Source organism: Meleagris gallopavo, chromosome 10, assembly GCF_000146605.3.
Source record: "Meleagris gallopavo isolate NT-WF06-2002-E0010 breed Aviagen turkey brand Nicholas breeding stock chromosome 10, Turkey_5.1, whole genome shotgun sequence".
Lineage (NCBI taxonomy): Eukaryota > Metazoa > Chordata > Aves > Galliformes > Phasianidae > Meleagris > Meleagris gallopavo.
This window is the reverse complement of record NC_015020.2, coordinates 4377324-4399796: the sequence shown is the minus strand read 5'-3', so window position 1 is coordinate 4399796 and position 22473 is coordinate 4377324. Positions and strand designations below refer to the sequence as shown.

The 22473-nt window shown below is 35.1% G+C and overlaps 1 protein-coding gene across 6 annotated transcripts; it reads left to right on the top strand.

Moving 5' to 3' along the window:
* Positions 1 to 527: 527 nt before the first annotated feature.
* Positions 528 to 20476, top strand: PTBP2 (polypyrimidine tract binding protein 2). Of its 6 annotated transcripts, none has more exons than XM_010715608.3 (11): positions 528 to 721; positions 1138 to 1281; positions 3440 to 3604; positions 3677 to 3787; positions 10240 to 10435; positions 15852 to 15991; positions 17418 to 17451; positions 17898 to 17990; positions 18335 to 18551; positions 18648 to 18724; positions 18874 to 20476. In XM_010715608.3, exons 1-11 carry the CDS (start codon positions 590 to 592, stop codon positions 18912 to 18914), a joined length of 1350 nt encoding a protein of 449 aa, XP_010713910.1. In that variant the 5' UTR covers positions 528 to 589; the 3' UTR covers positions 18915 to 20476. The 6 variants fall into 6 exon arrangements, with proteins under 6 accessions (XP_010713910.1, XP_010713914.1, XP_010713912.1 ...); XM_010715612.3 differs by having other exon boundaries at positions 18648 to 18728; positions 18877 to 20476; XM_010715610.3 differs by having other exon boundaries at positions 15837 to 15991.
* Positions 20477 to 22473: the final 1997 nt, after the last annotated feature.

The window sequence follows — 22473 nt, the reverse complement described above, 5'->3', positions numbered from 1 at the left end:
CTTTCCAGTAGTTTTTAGTGAGCTATGAGGTTTCCCCTGAGCCTCATGTTCTCCAGACAAAACAATCCCAGTTCCCTCAGCTGTTCCTAGTAAGACTTACATTCCAGACCCCTTACCAGCTTTGTTGAATGCGATCCAGGACTCCAGTGACTTCCTTGTAGTGAGGGGCCTGAAACTGGACGCAGTACTTATGGTGTAGTCTTAGCAGTGCTGAGCGCAGAGGGACAATTGCCTCCCTGGTGCTGTGACCGCACTGTTCCTGGTACAAAGCCAGGAAGCCATTAGCCTTCTTGGCCACCTTAGCACACAACTGGCTTGCATTCATCTGGCTGTCAGCTAATGCTGCCAGATCCTTTTCCTCTGTGCATGTAACAATTTCTTCATGTTCTTTTAGTTGCCTCTTCAGAATTTGTTCTAAACACTCCCATTTTCTTTTAGACAAGACAAGGTGGTTCTAAAAAATTCTTATGTTTATAATAAAAAGCATTTTTAAACAAAGCACAAATAATGGCAGTAAACTCTTCAAATAGTCTTAATATGTCTTTCAGCTAATGGTAATGACAACAAGAAATTCAAAAGTGAAGATAAAATGGATGGGGCTCCTTCTCGTGTTCTTCATATCAGAAAACTGCCTGGGGAAGTGACAGAAACAGAAGTTATTGCTTTAGGCTTACCGTTTGGTAAGGTAACCAACATCCTGATGCTGAAAGGGAAAAATCAGGTAATTTGTTACTGCTTTTATTTTTTTTTTTTTCCAAAATATGCTGTTAAAATACTATTGAAATAAGTCATGCTACAGTAATTATTAATGAGGAAAGAAGAGGAGAGTAAAAACCTTTGTTTCTTTCTTTCAGTCAGCTTATGCTGTCTTGTAAATTCTGTTTGGGAATGTGGATTGGTTAAGAGCTAAATAAAGTAGGAAGTAGGATAAATACTGTAAGTTAAATACTCAGTTCTGCATTCCTTCAGATGAATTTTTGGAGGTGGCTTGGCAAATAAAGTTAGTAATTGAGGATGACCTCTTATAAAGATGTGTGTTTGGCAAAATGTGTTCTCAAAACTCTTGTGTCTTCTTTCTTGTGCTTCTAATACAAAGGTTATCTACTTGAAATTTATCTGTTTAACCTGATTTTATAGGCTTTTTTGGAACTTGCAACAGAAGAAGCAGCTATCACTATGGTTAATTACTATTCAGCTGTGACACCTCATCTTCGCAACCAACCTATCTATATCCAGTATTCCAATCATAAAGAACTGAAGACTGATAATACACTGAACCAGGTATATTTGTTATTACATGGTATTAGAAATGTAGGCAGTATGGTATGTGAGAAATATACCACCATCAGTTAAGAATACGTGTTATTTAAATGTACTTTTGTCCACATTCAAACACTACTGTAGTTTTACCAGTGATTTTGGTAATGAAGATTTGTTTTCTCTGTGATCCTGCCATTAGGATAAATTTACTTAGTGTGAAAGGAAAGATTGTGAAGATGTTTTAACTTGAAATTTTTTCACAAAATTAATTTATGTCTTAGTTTAGAAAGTGTAAGATGAGAAAATTAACTTATTAATTCTGACACCTGAGATTCTAAATCTCTTTAAATTTTCATAGTGATAATGACTAACGCGAATGCCTACCTTTCAGTGCTTTGAATGAATACTCTGGTAGCACTGGTGGGCTCTTCTCCTGTGATCTGCTGTTCCTGATGAAGAACACATTAGTGCACAGTGCAGAGATAAACTTGCATGTTAGCAGAAGAAAAAATATCTAGTTCTTGCCTTTGCAGAACCTATTTTAAAAGAAAGATAAATGCGTATACGTTTCTAGTATTCTAGTACAGAAACTTTTGTCTTTTTTCTAATGGAAAAATTAGCAAAAATAATGCCTTTGCAAAATAAGTTTTCCCAGTATGATGACCACTTTTTGCAAAGGGAAAAAAAGATTAACTTACCACAAGTCAGTGATTATTTCAAGATTGTTTTCTTATGTTCATTTTCAGAAGTGGCTATTTATATTAATCTTAAACGTGGTTTTGAACTTTTTTGAAAAAATGTTCACTGTTGTGTTCATTTTATAGATTATCCTTGTATAAGAACGTTGTCACATGCGTTCCTTCATTCCATCATGTATTTACAGTAACTTTAGTGCAGTGAAGCATGATGTGTAAGCATTCATGAAGAGTGCTAGGGTTCTATGTTAAAAGTAACCTCAAAAGTTTTGGTTCTGTAAGTTGCACAGTTCAATGTTTTCCAATCACTTAAATACATGAATTTTAATTGGTGTGCTTCTTCTGTGCTCACAGACGGAATAGGAAATAATGCAACTCAGCCAAATATCTGAACAGCTTGAAATTTGTGTTTCTCATACATTAGGGGGGAAAAAGAATGTCTTTATCAAAAGACATTGCTATAGAATTACAGAAATTATTTTTAAATAGAGTTAAATTTTGTTTTCTCAGCTAGCGTTCATCAGGTCTTTAAATTTTTTTAATCCTTCCTTAACTCGTTCATTCATTTCAGTTTGAAGAGCATCGTGTAAGTTGTGAGACATGAAATTATGAGGTAGCTCTGATACCTCTGAAATAATGCACTGATTTACTCTAGTGGTTATTATAGTTAGTTTTGCCTGGTGTGTTCACTTTGTTGTTTTGTATTGTTTTGTTTCATGAGACCGTTCTAATGGAAGTAGTAACTGAAACCGTTTTTTTTTTTTTTTCTTAACCCAGTACTTTTTCTTTCTCAGGAAAAAAAATTATCTTTCTGATACTTTCAGTTTTGGCACCAGCAGCAGTTATGTAGATGTCTGTTTTTGTGATGTCATCATAAACCTTTGAATTTCTAAAACCATGCTTTTGATATTTAAAAAAAACAACCAGAAGGAAACAGAAGAACCCGTGGTGGAAGAGGATTCTCTGTTTCTCTTTTTAGTAAGAAGGGTAAATAACAGGCACCAGGTTGTTTACCTCTCTCTGGATAATACTTTCTGATGCTGTCTATCTTGTGCATTATTTCTGTGTGTTACACCTGAGAAGCCTGACAGTGTTCAGTGTTATTCCTTCGTCACAGAACTTTCCACGTAATTAAAGTGGCAGTGAAATATTAACTGTAATACAGACTGTTGAAAAAATGAGATTTAAAAATTACTGGCTTCTGCACCTTTTTTCCTTTTTAAGAGTCTGTAAGGAATTTTGGCATCCACAAAATGCTATGGTTTCTTTGTTGTTAATAGTAGAACAATAAGCTTGCTACTAGGAAGATTGATATTTGTGCAATTTGAAGGCTTAATTGAGGTATTTGTTTTTATTTTCTCATAGATTAGACTGCATTACATTTATTCTGCCTCACTTTTTTTTTCTGAATAATCATGTGATTTTCTAATTAATTTCTAGCTATTGTCTTGAGATAGTAAAATCTTTGTAATTTTCTTTTCAAGCGGGCCCAAGCTGTTCTTCAGGCAGTGACAGCTGTGCAGGCAACAAATGCTCCCATAAGTGGGACCACCGTTAGTGAGAGTGCAGTTACACCAGCTCAAAGTCCGGTGCTTAGAATAATTATTGACAACATGTACTATCCTGTAACCCTGGATGTTCTTCATCAGGTAAGACAAATTTCATTTTAATTTGACCTTGTAATTAGCAGGAACATGTGTATAAAACTTTGTTTTTGACAGATATTCTCTAAGTTTGGTGCTGTATTGAAGATAATCACATTCACAAAGAATAACCAGTTTCAAGCTTTACTCCAGTATGGTGATCCAGTGAATGCACAGCAAGCAAAACTAGTAAGTATAGTTTTCTTTTAAGGGTAGATATGTTTCTGTGCTCTAGACATTCATACGATGTTAGCAGAACGCTGACTACTGTAGTTACAATATTCCTCCTCCATTTTTAAGAGTTCATTAAAAATAAAAAATAATTGGGAGTTTATATCATTTTGACAAAGATCGACAACATGTCATCAAGACCAGACATTTTGAATTAAGTGGTAGCGATGTAACTACATTCATGACAACAAGAAAAGTAAACCAGAGGCAAAGACTAGATTGTGTGTGTGTGTGTGTGTGTGTGTGTGTATAATGTATGTTTTATGTATATATTTATATATATAACATTTTTTATTCTAACTTTTAAGGGTTAAATATAATTAATTTATATTCTTTAACATTCACGTGCAGTTTGTGTTTTTGGAAGGTTGGTTAAAATTGATGTGCTGGTTAAGTGTTGCTTGGCAGCTTAGAAAGAATATTATATAAAAGTAAAAAGCTCATGCCTCAGATGAAGTTGATAAAGAGTATTTGGTAGTAGAGGAAACAAAAAACAGGCTTTGCTTTCTACTGGCTTATTAAAGAATGATGACTATTGGGATAAAGACTGTCATTAAAAAGTGGAGGATTGTTATTTTCATTCTTGTCATCATATGAAGTAATGAATGTTGATTAAAAGTATGAGGCCGCCAAGACAGGGAATCGCAAAAAATAAGAGATCTTTTCAAAAGGCAGTGTATAAGTGCTTTTCCTTTTGAGAAAAAGTAATGCTAGCGTAGGACAAGCAGATTTTTCAACTTGTTTTATGATGATCTGCTTTAAGATAGTCTACCTCAGCAAAGTAGTCTGGAAATATTTGTAGACTTTGGAGTCCAATTTTAATTAGGGATATTGTTTACTGTCATGTTATATATAAAATATTAGGTGGGAGGAGTGTGCAAATGTATTACTGTAACTAGTGGGGGAAAAAAAATTTGTGTGGATTGGATGCAGCTGTCAGGTTTGTAAATAGACTTACAATGACATAAAAGCTAGATCTTTAACCTGAAATTGCTGTGGGAATTGACTGTAAGTCATTTGGATTCACAGTTGAGATACGTTTTGATCCCAGTGTTCTTCAGGTATTTCCTGCGGATGTTGTAATTCAGTTGTGATCAACATTTGGGAAGTTGTTTTTCAATAATAGTTGATATGTTTTACTTCATAATCTTGACTTCATTTTTTGAATCTTAAACTGTTATCAGAAGATTTAATGGAAAGACGGCATCTGTGAAATGAACTGTAGCAATTTGAATCAGTATAATTCTGTATTCTAAAAAGTGACAAAATAACACAGGATGAGGTATGTAAAGTATGAAAGGAAATAAGGAATCTGCTGACGCTGAATTCTGATAAATTGATACTAGCTTGCGGGACATATATTGGTCATAATGTTCAAAACAAAACAACACATGTATTTGCTCTGGTTTTGCATGTTTTAACTAGGGTAGCTGTTCATTAATGGCCGCTCATGTGTGAATGACTAAACTTAATTGAATAACAGTGATACCTGCATGTGCAGTTATTGTCAGAGTTATCTTGAAGCCTATCTTAGTGACAAATTGAAACAGGGATAGGTTTATAGCTTCTTATTTTAACTGATTTCTAAGTAAATGCTTTAATGAAGGAAGACTTGATTTTTATTTTTTCTCCTTCCTCTTTTCTCTCCCAGAGATAGAGTAAAATTAATACTGTTGTTACGATTAAATTAATGTGATAAAAGATGAAGTCACCAAATCAAAACTGACAAAAGGAATGGAAGTCACACGATAAGGAAAAAGCCTACAGCTTAAATTCAGCTGGAAATAGTGGTAGAAGCAAGAGGATGTGGTGGCAACATTTAAGTTACATGGCATTCAAAATTAAAATCATGGTAAAAGAGTAAAGAAATTTTCAATTTGTTTTCCATCAGTTGTTACTGTAGAGGATAATGGGGAAATTTAATTTTCCACTGGCACTCTTCACAGGAAATCAGAATGTGGTCTTAATAGAAATTGAAGACTTTATTAAGGAAGTTAAAGAGCAATTTGAAAAACTCAAGTGATGTAAGTACCAAGGAGAGATGTTACTCTTTTGAAGGTTCTGAGAAACTAGTGACACTGGCAAGAATGTACAATATGAAGCCTCTAGCCCTGTGGGACTCCTGCTATCCAAATGAGCAAGTAGTGAAAGATTGCATTCCTGCTCCACTTGCTATGTGAGAAACTCATTTCCTGTAAAAGTAAACTGTGGCTACACTGATTCATGTTTCATCTCCACCTTCAGATTGGGTCGTTATAGTTCATTATATCTGTAACTAAAGGTGAAGACAAACTTGAGGTTATTACTTTCAGTGCAGGAGTCTAGCCATGGTTTGGAGAAAGTGTGAGAATGTGCAGCACTAGAGCACACTGAACTGTTGTGCTTCCTCTGGTAAAACAAAGGGATATTCTGGAGGTGTCTGTATTCATATGGAAATTTTTTGTGCATCAAAGCCAGCACATTTTCACACTAAATGATAGTGCCCTCAACAGAAGCAGAAAACCTGCTTAGGTTGCTATGAAAGTAATGCCTTCTATGTATTTCCATGGAAACAACAACAAATACAAAGAGCACAGTAACAATATTTGATAGAGCAAATCCTCAGCTACAAAACACTGCTTTTCAACAGTCACCACCATTAGCTATGTGTTTTTGCCAACGGTGAACAAGAGCCTGTGTGTTGCACTCCATACAGATCTGTGCCAGCAGAGGTAACCCATTGTTTCACGGGTGCTGTGATGGCATTGTTGCTAGGAAAATGTTGCCTGTGAAGTCTATCTTTCATCGGCTTTATAAGAAGGAGGTCAGAAGTTGCCAAATCTAAACTATAAGGTGGATGTGGTAAGACATGCCAACCAAAGTTGGCCGTGTGCTGCAGGGTCTTCAGACTGCTATGGGCCCTGAAGCTAAGAGTACGGTTATCTTCTTCTCTGGCAGACTCAGAAAGTTTGAGCCTTTAGCTTAGTTGGTGTCATGATGTAATGGTCAGAGTTGATGGTTTGTTCAGACTCTGGGAAATCCAGAAAGATAACCCCTTTCCTATCTTAAAACACAGCCAGATCAGTTTACCTGCAGAGGGCTGCATCTTGATCTTTTTCTTCAATGAGGAATTCAGGTCACTGCTCCATGGACTGCTGTTTTCACTCCAGCTCATAGTGGTGACATTGTGTCACATCACTAGTAACAAGGTGATCCAGGCAAACTGTCACCTTCAGCTTTGTATTGGTTCTGTAGATCCTAACAGGCTTGCATACCGTATTCTTTCTCTTCCTATGTGGGCATTTGTGGGACACACACCTGATGAAAACTGAGATATTCCAGTTTTGCCACTATAGTTTCCAATGCAATTAAGCCAATAGTCAGCTCCATACACAGTTCCCTGATCATATTCTGCCAGTTTGCCTTGATGAGCTGATTGAGACACTCATTTGGTGATGTGACAGGTGTGCATGATTGTCTGGGAATGTGACTTGTTTTTCACTTCACTTTTGCAGCTGCTGAAATGCACCATCCACTGCCTCACTATGCTAGCACTCACTGTTTGGTCTCCATAAATGTTCAGCAAGCATTGGGGTATGTTGATACAATTTTTTTCTGCATGGAGGAATTCAGCGGCACTCCTTTGCTTCATGAGCACTTCCATGTCAGACACCATTCTGTCAGACTGCCCCTCTGCTATCATCTGTCACACAGCAACAACGTAACGAAATATTGGTGGGGAAAGTTCAACCTCTCCTGCCACACTCCATGTGGACCAGCATAATCAGATAGGAGGCATTACTTTTGGAGCAGCCCTTGCAAACATTGGAACAGCACTGATGTCTTCTTTTGGTTTGATACTGGGAGTAATGCTGTGCACGAAAGTCATCTTGACCCAATATGAGTTGAAAATATTGCATATCTACTGAGTATCTGTTGTACTTAGTCATTTGAACATAAGATGGCATGCAGGTGTTCTGGAGTACCAAGAATTAGTTTCTCTACAGAAGTTCTTTTAAGGTCTGACTCCACACTGGAGATGCCTTCTTTCCAGTTTCTTTGAGTGACTGCTTCGTGATGGCTCTTCTGCTAGCAGTCTGCAGAGAAGACCTCTGCCAGGCTTTGTTACCATAAAATCTAATGTGAGCTTGCTGTGGTCATTTTCTAAACAGAAAGCCACAGCATTTCCAGTTAAGATATTTAGCTTCAGGACAGTTACCCTTGATTATTTTATTAAGGATTTTCATGCTCCCTGAATCCTGAAGAAGACTATTGTGCTGAAATGATAGGCAGTGCTTGGATCAACTGAAGAGTGCTAGATTGTGCCCGTTGTGTCAGAAAGCCCAGCAAATGCAGTAATAGTATTTGTTTCCTGGATGCTCCCGCTTTGTAGAGAAGAACGTGATGTGTAAATAGTCTTTCATTAAAAGAACTGCATGCAAGAATCTTAGTTTTGAATAATGGTCTGTGGTTTATATACATTGTTTAGCCACAGAAACTTCTTGTATCCAAGGCATTTGTCTGAAAAGAAACAATTTCCATTCAAATACTTATCCAAAGGATACACTGAGGATACATCTCTCCCAAGAGAGATTTACAGTATAACCTTTGAGCTACCTGAGTTGGAGTATCTTTTTGTGAGGATCACTTTTTCTTTTTTTAAATCTTAAACTACTGTGATATATCCTTTTGAAAACATTGTTTCTAGTTTCTTTTTGTAGTTTCACTGTGGCTTTTGGTTACTTACATGCTTCTGTTAAGTATTGACCTGTTTGGAAAATACAAACACAGGTAGTGTTTTGGCTTGCTACCTTTTTTTAAGGCTAAGGATTTTTAGCAACATCCTTCTAGCCGTAAGTTAGATTGTCTATAGACTATACATGGAGGTGTAATGAGAGTCTTGACTGCGTTTTAAGTACTTAGTGCTTTCCTGTGATCTGTACTTAGCTAAAAAGGAGCTGCCTTTTGGTTCCAGTCATACCTAGTTTTCATTATTATAAGAAAAATGTTTTCTTTATGGTAATTGTGTTGTTCCAGAGTAAACTCTGGTTGTGTAAACTGGACTTAATCCCTGCGTTAGTGGATTTTAGAAGGTATGCTTTGCATTGCCAATATTATTTCATCTGAATTTCAAGCAGAAGTATTTGTTGAGACAAATGTCTAGATTGTCAAGTTTCTTTTTTTTTTTATTTCGCTCTTTACTTGTTCTTTTATTTTCCTAGTACCTGAAAGTTCTAGTGGTACTAACTTGTGTTCTTGTACATTGGCTGCTAATGCTGTTAATTCTTTTAAATAGTTTCATAAACCCTGGCGATATATTAGCTGTGATAATACATTTTGTAGGAAAGGACAACCTTACTAATCCAGACATAGTGAGTTGTCTATGGGACGTTCAGGTCCCGGATTCATTGCTGTATGAAAATAGCTATGTTGCTTTCCATGACCAACAAGTCTAATTGTTTTGTGCAACACTTAATTCAAAGTAGTTCATCTTTTCAGAACTTGAATGAGCTGGAAAGTTTTGTAGGTATAACTAAGCTAGCTTGCTTTGGTCCAGAGCTGATGTATTTCTGTGTAGTATTACTCAATTCATTGTATTGAGTAATACTTTTGTATTTGAAAATCGAGGGTTTCTGTTGAATGATCTGTGTTTCTTGGAAACGTAAAATAACTTGCTTTGAAAAGTTTTATTTCTTCTGTGTAGCATTTACAGCTATACGTACTATATGAAAGCATGCTCAAAATTCAGATGGAATTAAATTAGTCTGGTATAGAATGAAAAAGATTGAAACATATATAATTAGGTCTTAATGGAGAACGTTTCCACATAGATGTGGTACCATGGTAAGAGCTGGTGTGAATTCTGTTGTTAGTAGGCATCCACTAAAAAGTAAAAATTGTGAAAATAGGATTTTTTTTTATTATTATTAAGGTGTACCATTAGACTAGCAGGTAATGTTTTTTGTTTTTTTTTTCTTTTTTTCAATTTTGGCACTAATTACCTCTAAGAGGAGAGTAAAAGCAGGCAGGAACAAATACGCTAGTTTGGCACAGAGCCATCTACTTTATGTGAGTAAGCCTAGATTTTTTGATACCTTCTTAAGTCAGCTTTTTGTAGACTTCTAGTGTGATTATTTATTTTTTTGACTTTTTGAGAAATGTTTGGCATTTTGCCTGCATTAAAGCTATACTGTGAAATACAGGTTAAATTATATTCAGCAGAAGTTTGACTGTGCTGACTTCTCTGCACCTTGCTACATGAACAATCTTGATAAGAGAAATAAACATCAAGCATCCTGGAATCATGTTAAGAGAGGTTAATGCATTGTAATCTTAATTGGTTTTAAGCTAGCTAGTAAGAGGGATAAATAATTACGTGCTGACCAACCCATATTGTGTATTATTTAAAATAAATTGTTTCCTTTTTGCAGGCCCTAGATGGTCAGAATATTTATAATGCTTGCTGTACTCTACGGATTGATTTTTCCAAATTGGTGAATTTAAATGTCAAGTACAACAATGATAAAAGCAGGGACTACACTCGTCCTGATCTTCCATCTGGTGATGGACAACCAGCGCTGGACCCAGCTATTGCTGCAGCATTTGCAAAGGAGACTTCTCTTCTAGGTATGACTGACTCTATTGTTATGTGTTGCAGTCACTTGATGAAGATACTAATTAGTCTTAAATTGCAGTGGTGTCCTGAGGCCTATTGAGTTTATGTTGCAGTGTGAATTGTTGTAATACCATTGCATTATCTTTAGAAGCCTTGGAGAAGAGAATGAGAGAATGCATGACAAATGAGAAATGCACAAACAATAAATAAGCTCTCACTCTGAATGCATGTCTTCAACTGCAGTGTTGTCCCTAACAACAGAAAAAATAAAAGGGATGTGACACAAGTAACTTAAACTGCAGTTCTTGAAAGTGTCCTGAGCATCAGTGAAGTCAGTCATATTTATCTTGGTTATTAATGCAGATTTTATATTGTAAGAGAGGGAGGTACCTTTTCTGATTCTGCTAATGACCCGTTGGGTGAGTTTTGTGTATCTTAACTTTGCTTCATCTGGCAAATAGAAATACTCTGATCTTTGTATTAGTTTCCTCTTTAATTTTTATTGCCTCCTGCTTGCCTTATTATCACAGCCTTCAAGCTCTACTGCTGAAAAACTTCACAAAAAGGTTCTGTTAGTATTACTGTTGCATTAGCCAATCAAATAGTTGTCGTAATGGGAATTATACTTGTTTGAATATGGAGGTATGAGGCTCTCTATGTGGGGGGGGGGGGGAGGGCATAAAATACATGACATCAATATGAAAAGAGAAAACGGAAAAAACTTGAAAGCCTGAATGGATTTATGGCTGTGTTTTTATTCACATACTCAAAAGAAGAAAGGTGAGAACAGCTGTAAGTTCAGAGAGTTGTAAGATGAAGGTTGGGAAACTGTGATTGTGAAGTATGGCAGAATGATAGCAGTGACCTTCCTCCTGCTTCTTTTTTATCTTCATATTTTATATTTTTATTTGCTTTAGAATTGTCTTCTCTAATGTCAGTAGTGATAAAGATAGCTTCAGAGTGTACTTAGGTAGATTATCTGCCATTCAGTATTCACTGATGGTTCCCAAAGGGTGTGCTTCACCACAAAAGAGTGGAGCTCCATTTTGAGCTTGATGTGATGCTCTTCAAGTTCTAGTATGTTTGCAGCAATGCTACTTTGCACCTGTGGCATTCTTGCTAAAACTTTTGCTGTCGCTGTTTTTAGTATGTGTATGAGATCTCTAACAGAAAATGTGGTAAGACTTCAGTTTTGACCTTGATTTCTGTTGCATTATGCTGTTACATAGTGGATTGTTGTACAGCTTTGGTGCTTTTTTCTAAAGTGCATAAAGTAATCCATATGTCAGAAGTGAGGTGTAGGTTAAATATTTTATGAGTAGAGATTTAGTGACAGGATGACACTCTTGTATTAATCTTGGTGCTTCAGTCTGTATGATTGAATATTGTATGTGTGTGTGTTTATACCTCAGTTACCTCCTGCATGAAATTACCCTCTTCTTCAGGAACCGTAACTTCATGATGTGCTGTAATAAAACCTAAAATGTGAAAGTTCTTGGGTGATTAAGCACAGATTTTTCAAAGAGCCTCCTATTGTCCCCCTAAACCCTTTCAGGCTAAGTATAAGAAGGCAGAGAGCAAAGTATCGAGTGCCAGGAGGTAGTGATTACTTGACATAAGGTCACAAAGAAGTTTGTAGCCCAACTAGGGACTAAATCCAATGCAGTCATAGTTTTACATATCTACATTAAGATGATTACTTCTACTACCTGTTGTTTTCACACATAATTTTTAGTATAGCTTTAATTTGCCTATTAATAAAGTATCATTAGTCATTTGTACTTGAGAAGTCACACAAAAAAAAAAAAGCTGGGAATTAGTAATATATGGCATGCTGTCTTGAGGATAAAGGCTCAATGGCCAGGAAGAAGGGCCTAAAAATGTTTGTATGTTTTCATTAATATCCAGAAGAAACAAAGTCCTGTTATTTGTAATTGTTGGAAACTAAAATTAAGTTAACCATAACCAAGCTTTCCAATACAGTGCATTTCTTGATAAAGTAGCAACAGTTTCTAATAGTTGCAGGTAAGTCATTAAATAATCAACAAGTTGAGTGATGATCGAAAACCATAATCTAAATTTTATTCATAAAACAAGATTTTTACTTCTGTTGACTGGCAAATTTTAGAGACCTATAAAATAAACCCATAAAAAATGGAAATCTTGTGATATGTCTGACCCTTCCAGGAAATGAGAGCTGTGTGCTGTATAACCAAGTAGAAAATTTTTGCATGTGTAGATTATCCAGGCTCACATGCATTGTTACTTGTTCATATACTGCCTCCTCAGCTGTGATAAAGCTGAGTTGTCAGAAATCTTAGAAACTGTAAATCGGACATATTTTCAGTGAGTCTTACTATCTTTTGAATGAAGTGCAAAATTACTAATGAAACAAATGGGACTGCTTTCAAATGACTGTCATGGTCATCGTATCAGAATTAGGCTTTCTTTTTTTATTTCCCTGGAATGTGGGGGTTTTTTTATATGTGAAGTAAAGAAAAGTTATGGAAGATCTTTCAGGGAAAAAAGCCTTTTGTGTAAATAGCAGCTATATTTTAATGAACCACTAAATAAAAATGAAATGCTAAATAAAATGCTATACAAAAACTACTTATAATTGCAAGATATATAATAGTTTAACTTCAATTTAACTGTTTATTACTACAGCTAGAAATATGCTGTTGTTATGACTCCTACGGTATTATTTCTTGCTGTCTTTCCTAGGCTTTTTTACTATAACTTTTCACTAATTTCCCCTTCTTAAAATTCTTATTAAATGAATCTGTTTCAGAGGATAACAGTTGAAAACATTTCTGTATGAATGCTGTTAAATTAATCTTTGCTTTTTACTTCATCAGTAGGATCAAGAGAATCCTGTAGAAAGTTTAACGCGATGAAGAATTTTAGCTTTTAAAGTATCAGTTGTGCCACTACATCCAATTATGGAAAAAGCCTTAATAACTTTGTTAGGCATCTTCAAATTCCTTTATTTCTTGATGTGCTGGACTAGCTTAGAGTTTCTAAAGCTATGGAGAGGTGCTTTAGACACATTAAAAGACTTGAAGGACACTAATATTTTGACGTTTTCTCATACCTAAATGGTTGCTGCTAAGCTAGTATAAAGCAAATTGTTAGCTGAAAGTCTGTAGTACTTTACCATCATTCTTCATGTTTGTGTCTCTATGACCTCCACGCTAGCTGAGTGTAAACAAATTCAGTATATGTGATACCAAACACTTAAATTAAATTTCCAAAATATAACTTGTAGAGCAGAACTTCAGTTTTTAAAAACTGTTACTTGAGAATTTGCGTTTTATATTCCCAGATTTTCCTTTGTATCACAGTCTGCTTTTGGCAGTAAGCTGCTTTGTTTCATCTGGAAGAATACTTTCTTTAACTGTCTCTTTTACAAGTAGTTTCTTCTTGACAGTAAAGCCATATTCTTCAGTTTTACCCCAAGAACAAAACAAACATTTGTGTAGGTATATAGGATTGTATTTACACTTTCCTGTATCACAGAATTGGTTTTAGGAAACAGTAATCACTACGTGTTTGTATGGCAGCAGTGGTCTAATTTGATATCCTCTCTCTGACAGATGCTGTTACTTCTATGTTCTCGCATAGAAGACCTAGGACAGCCTTATAATGGACGATCACGTGTTAGCATGCCTGAGAGAAGTACTTTCTTAGACCCAAAGTAGCTAGTGCTTGGCTTATGTGCTGAAGCATATTATATATCACTTTATTTAATATAATTGGCTGCTGTTTCCATAGACCATCAAATGCTGTTTGAAATGCTGATAAGGGCTTTTGTTTCAGTGGAAGAAGGACAAGGTTTTTCTTTCTGTTTTGTGTTAGACAGTTCCACAAATATCACGAGTGATGTGATAAAAAGATTGTATTTATTGCCTCGATTCAAGTAAATTTTCCCTTTATCTTGTTCTGAGAGATTACTAGAATTTTCTAAATATTTTCATTACTTATTACTTTATATATCTGATTTGGTCTATGAGTACTAACTATGCTATTGATTTATCAGAAAGTATTCTGTATCTTTAATTTCCTTTTTTTATTTTATTTTATTTTTGTTTTTATTTCTGTGTGGGCTTTGACAAGAAATGACCAGAACGTATTTTTCGAGTCATAATTGAGCAGTAATTAATTAATCCTTCAGCACTTTAGAAAAATAGGGATTTATGTCCTGTTCTCTTTGAGAAGACATTTGTCCAGCCTGGGAAAATCTCTTTTTTTTTTTTTTTTAATTGTTTGATTTTTCATTGATTTGTTTAGCAAAAGCTAACTAAATAGTAGAAATAAATATAGATGTATTTTCTAGATATTTAATAATCATACAATAACCTCTTTCACCCCCCATGGTAATAACTTTCTTCTCCCTCCATGTTTTCCCTTGTGATACTAAATCTGGGGTATTTGTCATTAATACCGATGACTATATTTACTGTTTTCTGCTTAATATTTGGTCATTGACTGAAACTGAAGAACTTTGCTTTTTCCTGTTGTCTTCCTCTGAAATAAATCTGGGAAGAAAGTATTGTTTGGTGTAAAAGATTATATTTAGGCTGTCTACCTGGTGTGTTGGAAGACTGGTCAGAAACTTTGCTAGCTTAGCATCATCATGCAAACATCTGAAATTTTGCCAAAATGTGAAATTGGAGAAGCCAATTTCAGAAGAGAAAATAAAACACTTTAAGTTCTATTCCTGTTCTTTTTACATATTTTGCTACATAAATATCCTTTTAGTGGACTTTGTGAAATATGCAAATAAGAATTTGATTAAAATATGTAAGGATATTCTTGTATGAGCTGTCTACAGTGCATGTATGTTGCAAAAATCTTTCACAGCTCCTGGAATTAGCATACTTGCCAGGTACAGCAGTGACATCACCATGTGAAACATTCAGATTTCTGTAGGATCTCAGTTTCCTTGGAGTGGTAAAGTGCTTTTTTAGGGAATCAGATTATATAAAACTATGGAATAACCAGTTTGGTGCAGCCTTGTGCCTCCTCAGCTCATTATGGTGTGAGAGATGGATAGGCCTTTTCTCTTGACTAGCTCTAGAGTATAATGGATGAAGCATGAAGTTGAAGTGAGCAATACCTCTCAAAGGGTGATATAAATACAGTGGGGAGCAGTTCTGGTGCACAAGAATGCTTATTTGAAAAGAGGAGAGAGTAGTTTTTATACCTCATCTCTTTGAAGATTTGATTTGAATCATATTTAATATTTCTATCCCTCACGTTCATTTAATTCATTTTACAACTCTCTGGACATCTACAGCAGCTAGAATGGTCAGCTTTGTAGAGTCATATTCAACACTTGTACTGATATAGGTGCTGTTTTCGTAAGCGACTTGTGTGTGTTTCGTAAAATATGCTTTATTTTAAAATTAGGGCTTCCTGTTGCAGCTGTTCCAGGAGCTCTGAGTCCTCTGGCTATTCCAAATGCTGCTGCTGCAGCTGCAGCTGCTGCTGCTGGCCGTGTGGGAATGCCTGGAGTCTCAGCCGGTGGCAATACAGTTCTCTTGGTTAGCAATTTAAATGAAGAGGTCAGTGAAATAATTTGACACTTTTTTTCCCCTCTTTACCCATACTTCATTGGTCATCATTTTATTTCTTTGTATTTGGCCTCTTATGTTTGGATTTTAAGCTCATAATATTTTTGCTGTTATATTTATTACCTTACTACTGTCCCAAAGTTAATTTTGAAGTCTTCTTTGTTAAATACTTTTGTTTTCTGAGGTAGCTAATGACTTAAAATGTCCTTTGATAGTTGGCTACCTATTTTTTCTTAAAGTATGGTAACTATTGCATGTTTCACATTTGAATTGAAAGTTTTTTGTTTTATTTTGCAGTTATGACCATTTAAACTAGAATTCCTGTTTTGTTTCTTCTAATTGTTTGCTGCTTCATTTCATGCTTGTATCTCACATTGTAAGGTCTTAATTTACGTGAACTACTCTAACACATTTTTCTTTAAAGGTTCTCCCAAAGATCTTGACGAAGCACTCTTCCAGTCTCTCTTAGTAATTTTTTTTCATTGCAGTTTCTCATTTGTCTAAAAATAATAAGGAAAAATTGACAAAGCACTTTCACCTTAACTGTATCTTTCTTGCTAACTTTGAAATCTAAAGGAGTTTGTTTGGTTATGCATCTTTACCGTCCTTTATTTTTATTTTGATGGCTGTGAAAGCTGGTATGAAATGTGGGAAGTTTGTTTCAGTCTAGCTGTTCCATTTTTAACTGGCCTCTGTCACTAGAAATCATTAAGCTTATTTTATCATCTGGTACTATTTTGTCATCCACAGTCTTGCATGCTAAAATGTTTTAGGTCAGAGTGCCATTTTGAAAGATTTCTTTGCCTGCATTTCATAACCAGCCATGCTTACGCAGTTGAAGTTTAAATTTCAAAATTTCTATTGCATGCTTTTTTATTTATTTTCGTGTTGAGATGAAATGCTGTAGTTTACTCTTGATATGAATGTACTTTACCCATATTTGTCTTGGGTGACTACATTTTACTCAGTTTTTCTTGTACAGTACATAAACCAACCATTTTCTGACCAAATTCCTGCATTTCCTATGTACTGACCTATATTTTATTTTTTTGTTCCCCACTTATTTTTTTTTCTTCTGCATTGCTGTTTCCCCCTCCCCATTTCATCCTTTTCCCTTTGTGTTCAACTTCCCTTTCCTTGTCTTTGCCCAAATTCCCATGCCCCTCCCCATTTTACCCTTTTCTCCTCGTCTTTGTCTACGTTCCCTGTCTTCATTCCCTATGTTCATGCTTCTGTGCTTGAACAAAATGTTCCTCGGACCAACTTGCCCCAATTAACCGCCTTGAAACCATGATCCATGACCACCTCACCATTCTGCGGGAACCACCCTTCGTTATGGATGATCTGTTCATCTCCGCTCTTCCTCGACTCTTCTCTCTTCTTGTCTTACGCTGCTTGCTCTTCTCTCCTTCTAAAGATGGTTACGCCCCAAAGTCTGTTTACCCTCTTCGGTATGTTATTGTTAGCACTATACTTTTATTATTGATTTGATTTTGTTCTGTTTTGTTGTTTTTTTTTTGTTGGTTTTGTTTTATTTCACCTTAATTCTTATTTGTAGCTAGCACTTTGGCTTAAAATTGAGTAGTAAATCTTTTGCTGTTTTTCTTTTGCTGTTTAAAACTCTCCATAGACACAGATTTTCTTTTAATGCATGCTAATATATTTTGCATGGTCTTTAATTTAATATCACTCACATAGCTTTGAGGGTTTATCAGAAATTCTTTTCAAAACTCACTATTCAAAATCTTTATCTCCTTTATTCATTTGTGAGAGTGTTGAGTTCGAGCGAGTGATCTTGTTGCTGTCTGAATGTTCCATTGGTATGTGAAAATATGTAACTTAGTTGACTGGCTTTAAAATAAACTTTTTCTTTTGGGTTACCTTTGACTTTGAAAAGGTGTTTATGGTGATGTGCAGCGTGTGAAGATTTTATACAATAAGAAAGACAGTGCTCTTATACAGATGGCTGATGGAAACCAGTCCCAGCTGGGTAAGATTAGATTTCTATTCATATTCCCAAAAAATTAAGCTATGTAAAATCAGGTGAACTAAGGATGTTTACATCTGAAAGTTCTTGTATCCTAGTTACTGACAAGATCTGAAATCTTTTTTCATCCACATGTATTTCAAAAGCCTGACAGTGTAGAATAATTCAAAAGTTGAAACTGACTTTCTAAATCCTTGTGTACTCTGCAGACCTAGTTTTCGATTAGTCTTCTAGCTCACTGACTTGATTTTCTTGTTTTTTTTTTTTCTTGTTTGAAGGTCTGTGCATAATGTGTCACATACTACTGGAAAGTAATACTACATTGAGAAACCTTTTGTCTCTTTCAGCTATGAGCCATCTTAATGGACAAAAAATGTATGGGAAGATAATTCGTGTTACCCTTTCTAAACATCAAACAGTTCAACTACCTCGAGAGGGTCTTGATGATCAAGGGCTGACTAAAGATTTTGGTAATTCACCTCTGCATCGTTTCAAGAAACCTGGTTCAAAAAACTTTCAGAATATATTCCCTCCATCTGCAACGCTTCATCTATCCAATATTCCGTAAGTCTTGCTTGTCAGGAAGCCTGTAGTATTTTGTGTTAATCATAACACAGTGAATTAATTTGTTTTCTGATTCTGCTTGTTTTTTGTCTGTAGACCATCAGTAGCAGAAGAGGATTTACGCACACTGTTTGCCAACACTGGAGGCACTGTGAAAGCATTTAAATTTTTCAGTAAGTAATTTTTCTGTATGTAGTTGTAACAAAAGACAGACTAATTGCATTTTTTGCTGTGTGTCTTATGGAAAAGTGCCTAGAGCAAAGCAAACATTAGGAACAACTCCTGTGGTGTTCGACTTCCTAATGCCATTATTTTGTTTCAGAAGAGATCACAAGATGGCACTTCTTCAGATGTCAACAGTAGAAGAAGCTATTCAGGCTTTGATTGATCTTCACAATTACAACCTTGGAGAAAATCACCACCTGAGAGTTTCTTTCTCTAAGTCAACTATTTAAAAAGGCAGATTGAAAATGAGGGTGTATTGCATTGTTTGGTGTTGTCACCTATTGACTGTTCCGGAGAGTGGGGACCAGAGTTTGTCTTCTATTTTTGGATTTTCTTTCTGTTTTCCATGCTGTTATCATTCCTTGGTTGTTTGAAAAATAAGAGAAAAATTTAAGGGCAGTGATACTAACTGCTGTTGTCCAACTGTTGTTTAGATAAACCATCACTTTGTTTGAAAGATTTCAAGTTAATACCACAGTTTTTCAACTTAGTTGACATACGTGCCTTATAAAGGAAAGCTAGTACTGCTGGAACTGCGTAACTAGTGAAAGCGAATTTGGTTGTGTGGGGCACATTGTTACATGATAATTTGAATATGTTTAGGCAGGGGTGTGTAAAAAGGTTAAGCTTTTGTTTCTCCTGCTTGGAACTGATTTCTTTATCTGCTGGCTTGTCACTTAATTTTCTTTTTATTTGGTAAGATACATTGTACTGAAAGAGTAAAACATTGCTATTTGATTTTGCTACTTTTTGCTTTATGCTTTTTTTGTTTAAAAAAAAAAAGAAGGCCTTTAGTATTTTATGATTCTGGTCTAGATTCAGTTATGAATGTAGGCATTTGTTAAAATTACCAAGGTGCAGAATATTAATTTCTTAAAGGACAAGAAGTGACTTCTGTGACTTTGAGCCCTGTGTGGAAAGCATTGTGGAATCTTAACCTTTTTGTACACACTCTTGTGGGATGTATCATATAAATGTCAGCACTAAGTAATGTCTTGTTTGTGGCTGAATATTTTTCGTAGATGTTTTTGAAGTTGACATGACTTATGTGCATTTAAATATATATTGCCATCTTTAGTTTGTAATTAAGATATGGAATATGGTTGTGGATTTCTGAGCATGTACAGACTGGTCAAGCTAGTTCAGGAAATGGTGCATGTATTTTTCAATGATAAAGAAAGTTCGCTGCAAACAAACACTTGCAGGAAATTTTGTGGCAGTTTTTTAAAACTGACAACCAGGTGGGACCAAAGTTTATGTGCCTTTAGTCTTAATTTACCTTGCATTGTAATATTCAGTTTTAATAAATCTCTTCAAAATATTTTATATTTAGAAATTAATCTGACTTTACTATAAACATGGCTCAGAATCTACAGATCCAGTTAATTTGAAAGCAGTTCTCTGTCAATCTGAACTGTTACCTTGATTCTGTTTAAATGACCAATACTTTTTGAAATTGATGTACTTAGTTTCAAGATTCATAGATTCTGTTATCTATGTAGAGAAAATGGTCATGTATATTTTCTATTAGTTGAGTTTTTACATCTTTAGAATTGTAAAATTCAGTATAGTTTGAAAGTGGCACAATTAAAAATTAATTTTCTAACAAAGTTGGGAGGTTTGATGGTTGTTTAATTTCATTTTGTGTGTACTCTGCTTACCTCTGTAGCATGCTCAATAAACACTTCTGTAGCTCTGTATTCACCTTTTCTGTCTTTCTCTGCTGCTTTCTCTCTCCTCTTCCTCTTTGTTTTTCACTTCTACTGTGCTTCTTAATTCATGTTTATTCTCTGCCAGGGTGGGAAAAGCATAATAATAAATACTGCTATGGCTTTTAGCCGTAAATCTGATGCTGTGAAAAATACCGGATCTTTCAGAAAGATAGTGACCCTTTTGCAGGCATATGCAAACAAATTAAACATTTCCCACCCTGTTATAACCTATTGCTTTGAAGACATAACTTTTATTGTAGTTTGTTAGCTTTCTCTTTCTATCTTTTTAGTTTTTAAGCAGATGTATGCACTAATAGGTCTCAGGTTTGCCATGCTCTCTTGCTGCAATTTCATTTTTCATTTTTTGTCTGCTAAAAAATTTCTACTAATCATACAGTATACTCATGGGATGAAATAACAAGGTGATAGCTTAGTGGACCATGTGTTGCTAGATCAGGATATTTCAACCTTTTAGAGACATGGATTCCAGTGAATGTAAAAGCAGTTTGGGCACTTTAATAGTGTTTCACCATGCTATTTTGGATTGTCATTCTTTTTTGTGTTCCATGTGGTTGTTTTTCTCAATTAAAAATAGGATTAAAATTTTTGCACAGCCCCCTGTTAAGAGTGAGTGTGCAATCTGGAAGCATTACGGTGGCAAAAAGCTATTACAGTTTTCAATTCAAAGCATTTTTTCCTGTCACTTCTCCAACGCAACTGCTGTAGATTTATTGATGTCCAATTACTTTGACCCGTTGCCTGGCTTTTGGGTTGGCTTTGAAATCGTTAAATAGCTCTCAGCTATTTAAAAGTCACAGTATAACTAAGGGGGGCTTTCATTAGTCTTCACTGTGTGAAACAATGTATTAAGCTCTACATGCTTTATCAGGGATACACCCAAGTTCTGAATTCTGTTTCAGATATCACAGTGATTACCTAATCTGAAATACTGGTAAAATCTGGCTTGTCCACAAATTAAACTTCTGAATCAAAATATCAAGCCTGAAACACCTAGAGGTGTGGGTGCAACTGTCTCACAGCTGTCTTGAGCAGTAGTTGTGGAACTCATGGAGCTGCTGTCTCAGACTTTCCATCTCTACAGTATGATGCTACCTATCTGCTAAAATGTTTCATATTTCAGAGCATGGTCACATGTTTCAAATAGAAATACGATCTGAAACTTAGTATTCTGTGGGTACTCTGAAACATCAGGTCTGCAGTACCTGAGTGTTTACAAATACAGGATGGTGCTTTGTTTTTTTTCCTACTTTTGATAGTTATTTTCTTAAAATGGGTTTCTGTACTTCTTTTCTCAGATTAAAAAGTTCTCTGACAAAGGTCTCGAGAGAGAACAGATGTTGAATTTGATCTCATTTTTTTTTTTCATTTATATTTTTATTTGTATCAAAATTCGTTATGTGAAAAATTGAAAGCAATTATTGTCATGAAAAATATGGAAGAGGTATTTTATGAATTCAGTGAATAAAACCACTGTTTCATTGTTGATACTTAATCCTTAAAGGATATTGTGAAATATCTTCAGAAATGCAGGTTTTATATCCAAACTTTCCAAAGCATGTTGGTTCTTCGTTTTGTATGTTAATTTGTATGTTTTTGTTGTAAAATATATATATACAGTATATTTTTAAACGTTTCAGAATGTGAAAATGCAATGCATCGTTATTAAAATTATGAATAAGGATTGTGAATAACTTAATCCATTCCATGGAATGAGTCTTTAGATTATTACTGGTGTTTTGCCATAGGCATATTGATAATCCAAACTCATTTTCAGGTTTTTAAAAAATGTTTTTTGACATTGAGAGAAAGTGGTTACTGATTTTTATTTTCTTCACAAATTGTTTAGTTTTTGATAATGGAACAATGAAATTGATTAGATCATGTCCAAAAGCGTTAGTCAGGAAATATCCACTGGCAAATACAGCATACAGATGAAGTAAAACAAAACTTGATAGCATTCTGAC

What these genes read in the sequence shown, in the direction of transcription:
- PTBP2 (XM_010715611.3), top strand. Translation starts at nt 590, where the DNA reads ATGGATGGGGCTCCTTCTCGTGTTCTTCATATCAGAAAACTGCCTGGG. An exon ending in AAGTCTGTTTACCCTCTTCG is followed by an intron (nt 17,452 to 17,897) that starts GTATGTTATTGT and finishes GACTTTGAAAAG; the next exon opens with GTGTTTATGGTGATGTGCAG. An exon ending in TGGAAACCAGTCCCAGCTGG is followed by an intron (nt 17,991 to 18,334) that starts GTAAGATTAGAT and finishes TGTCTCTTTCAG; the next exon opens with CTATGAGCCATCTTAATGGA.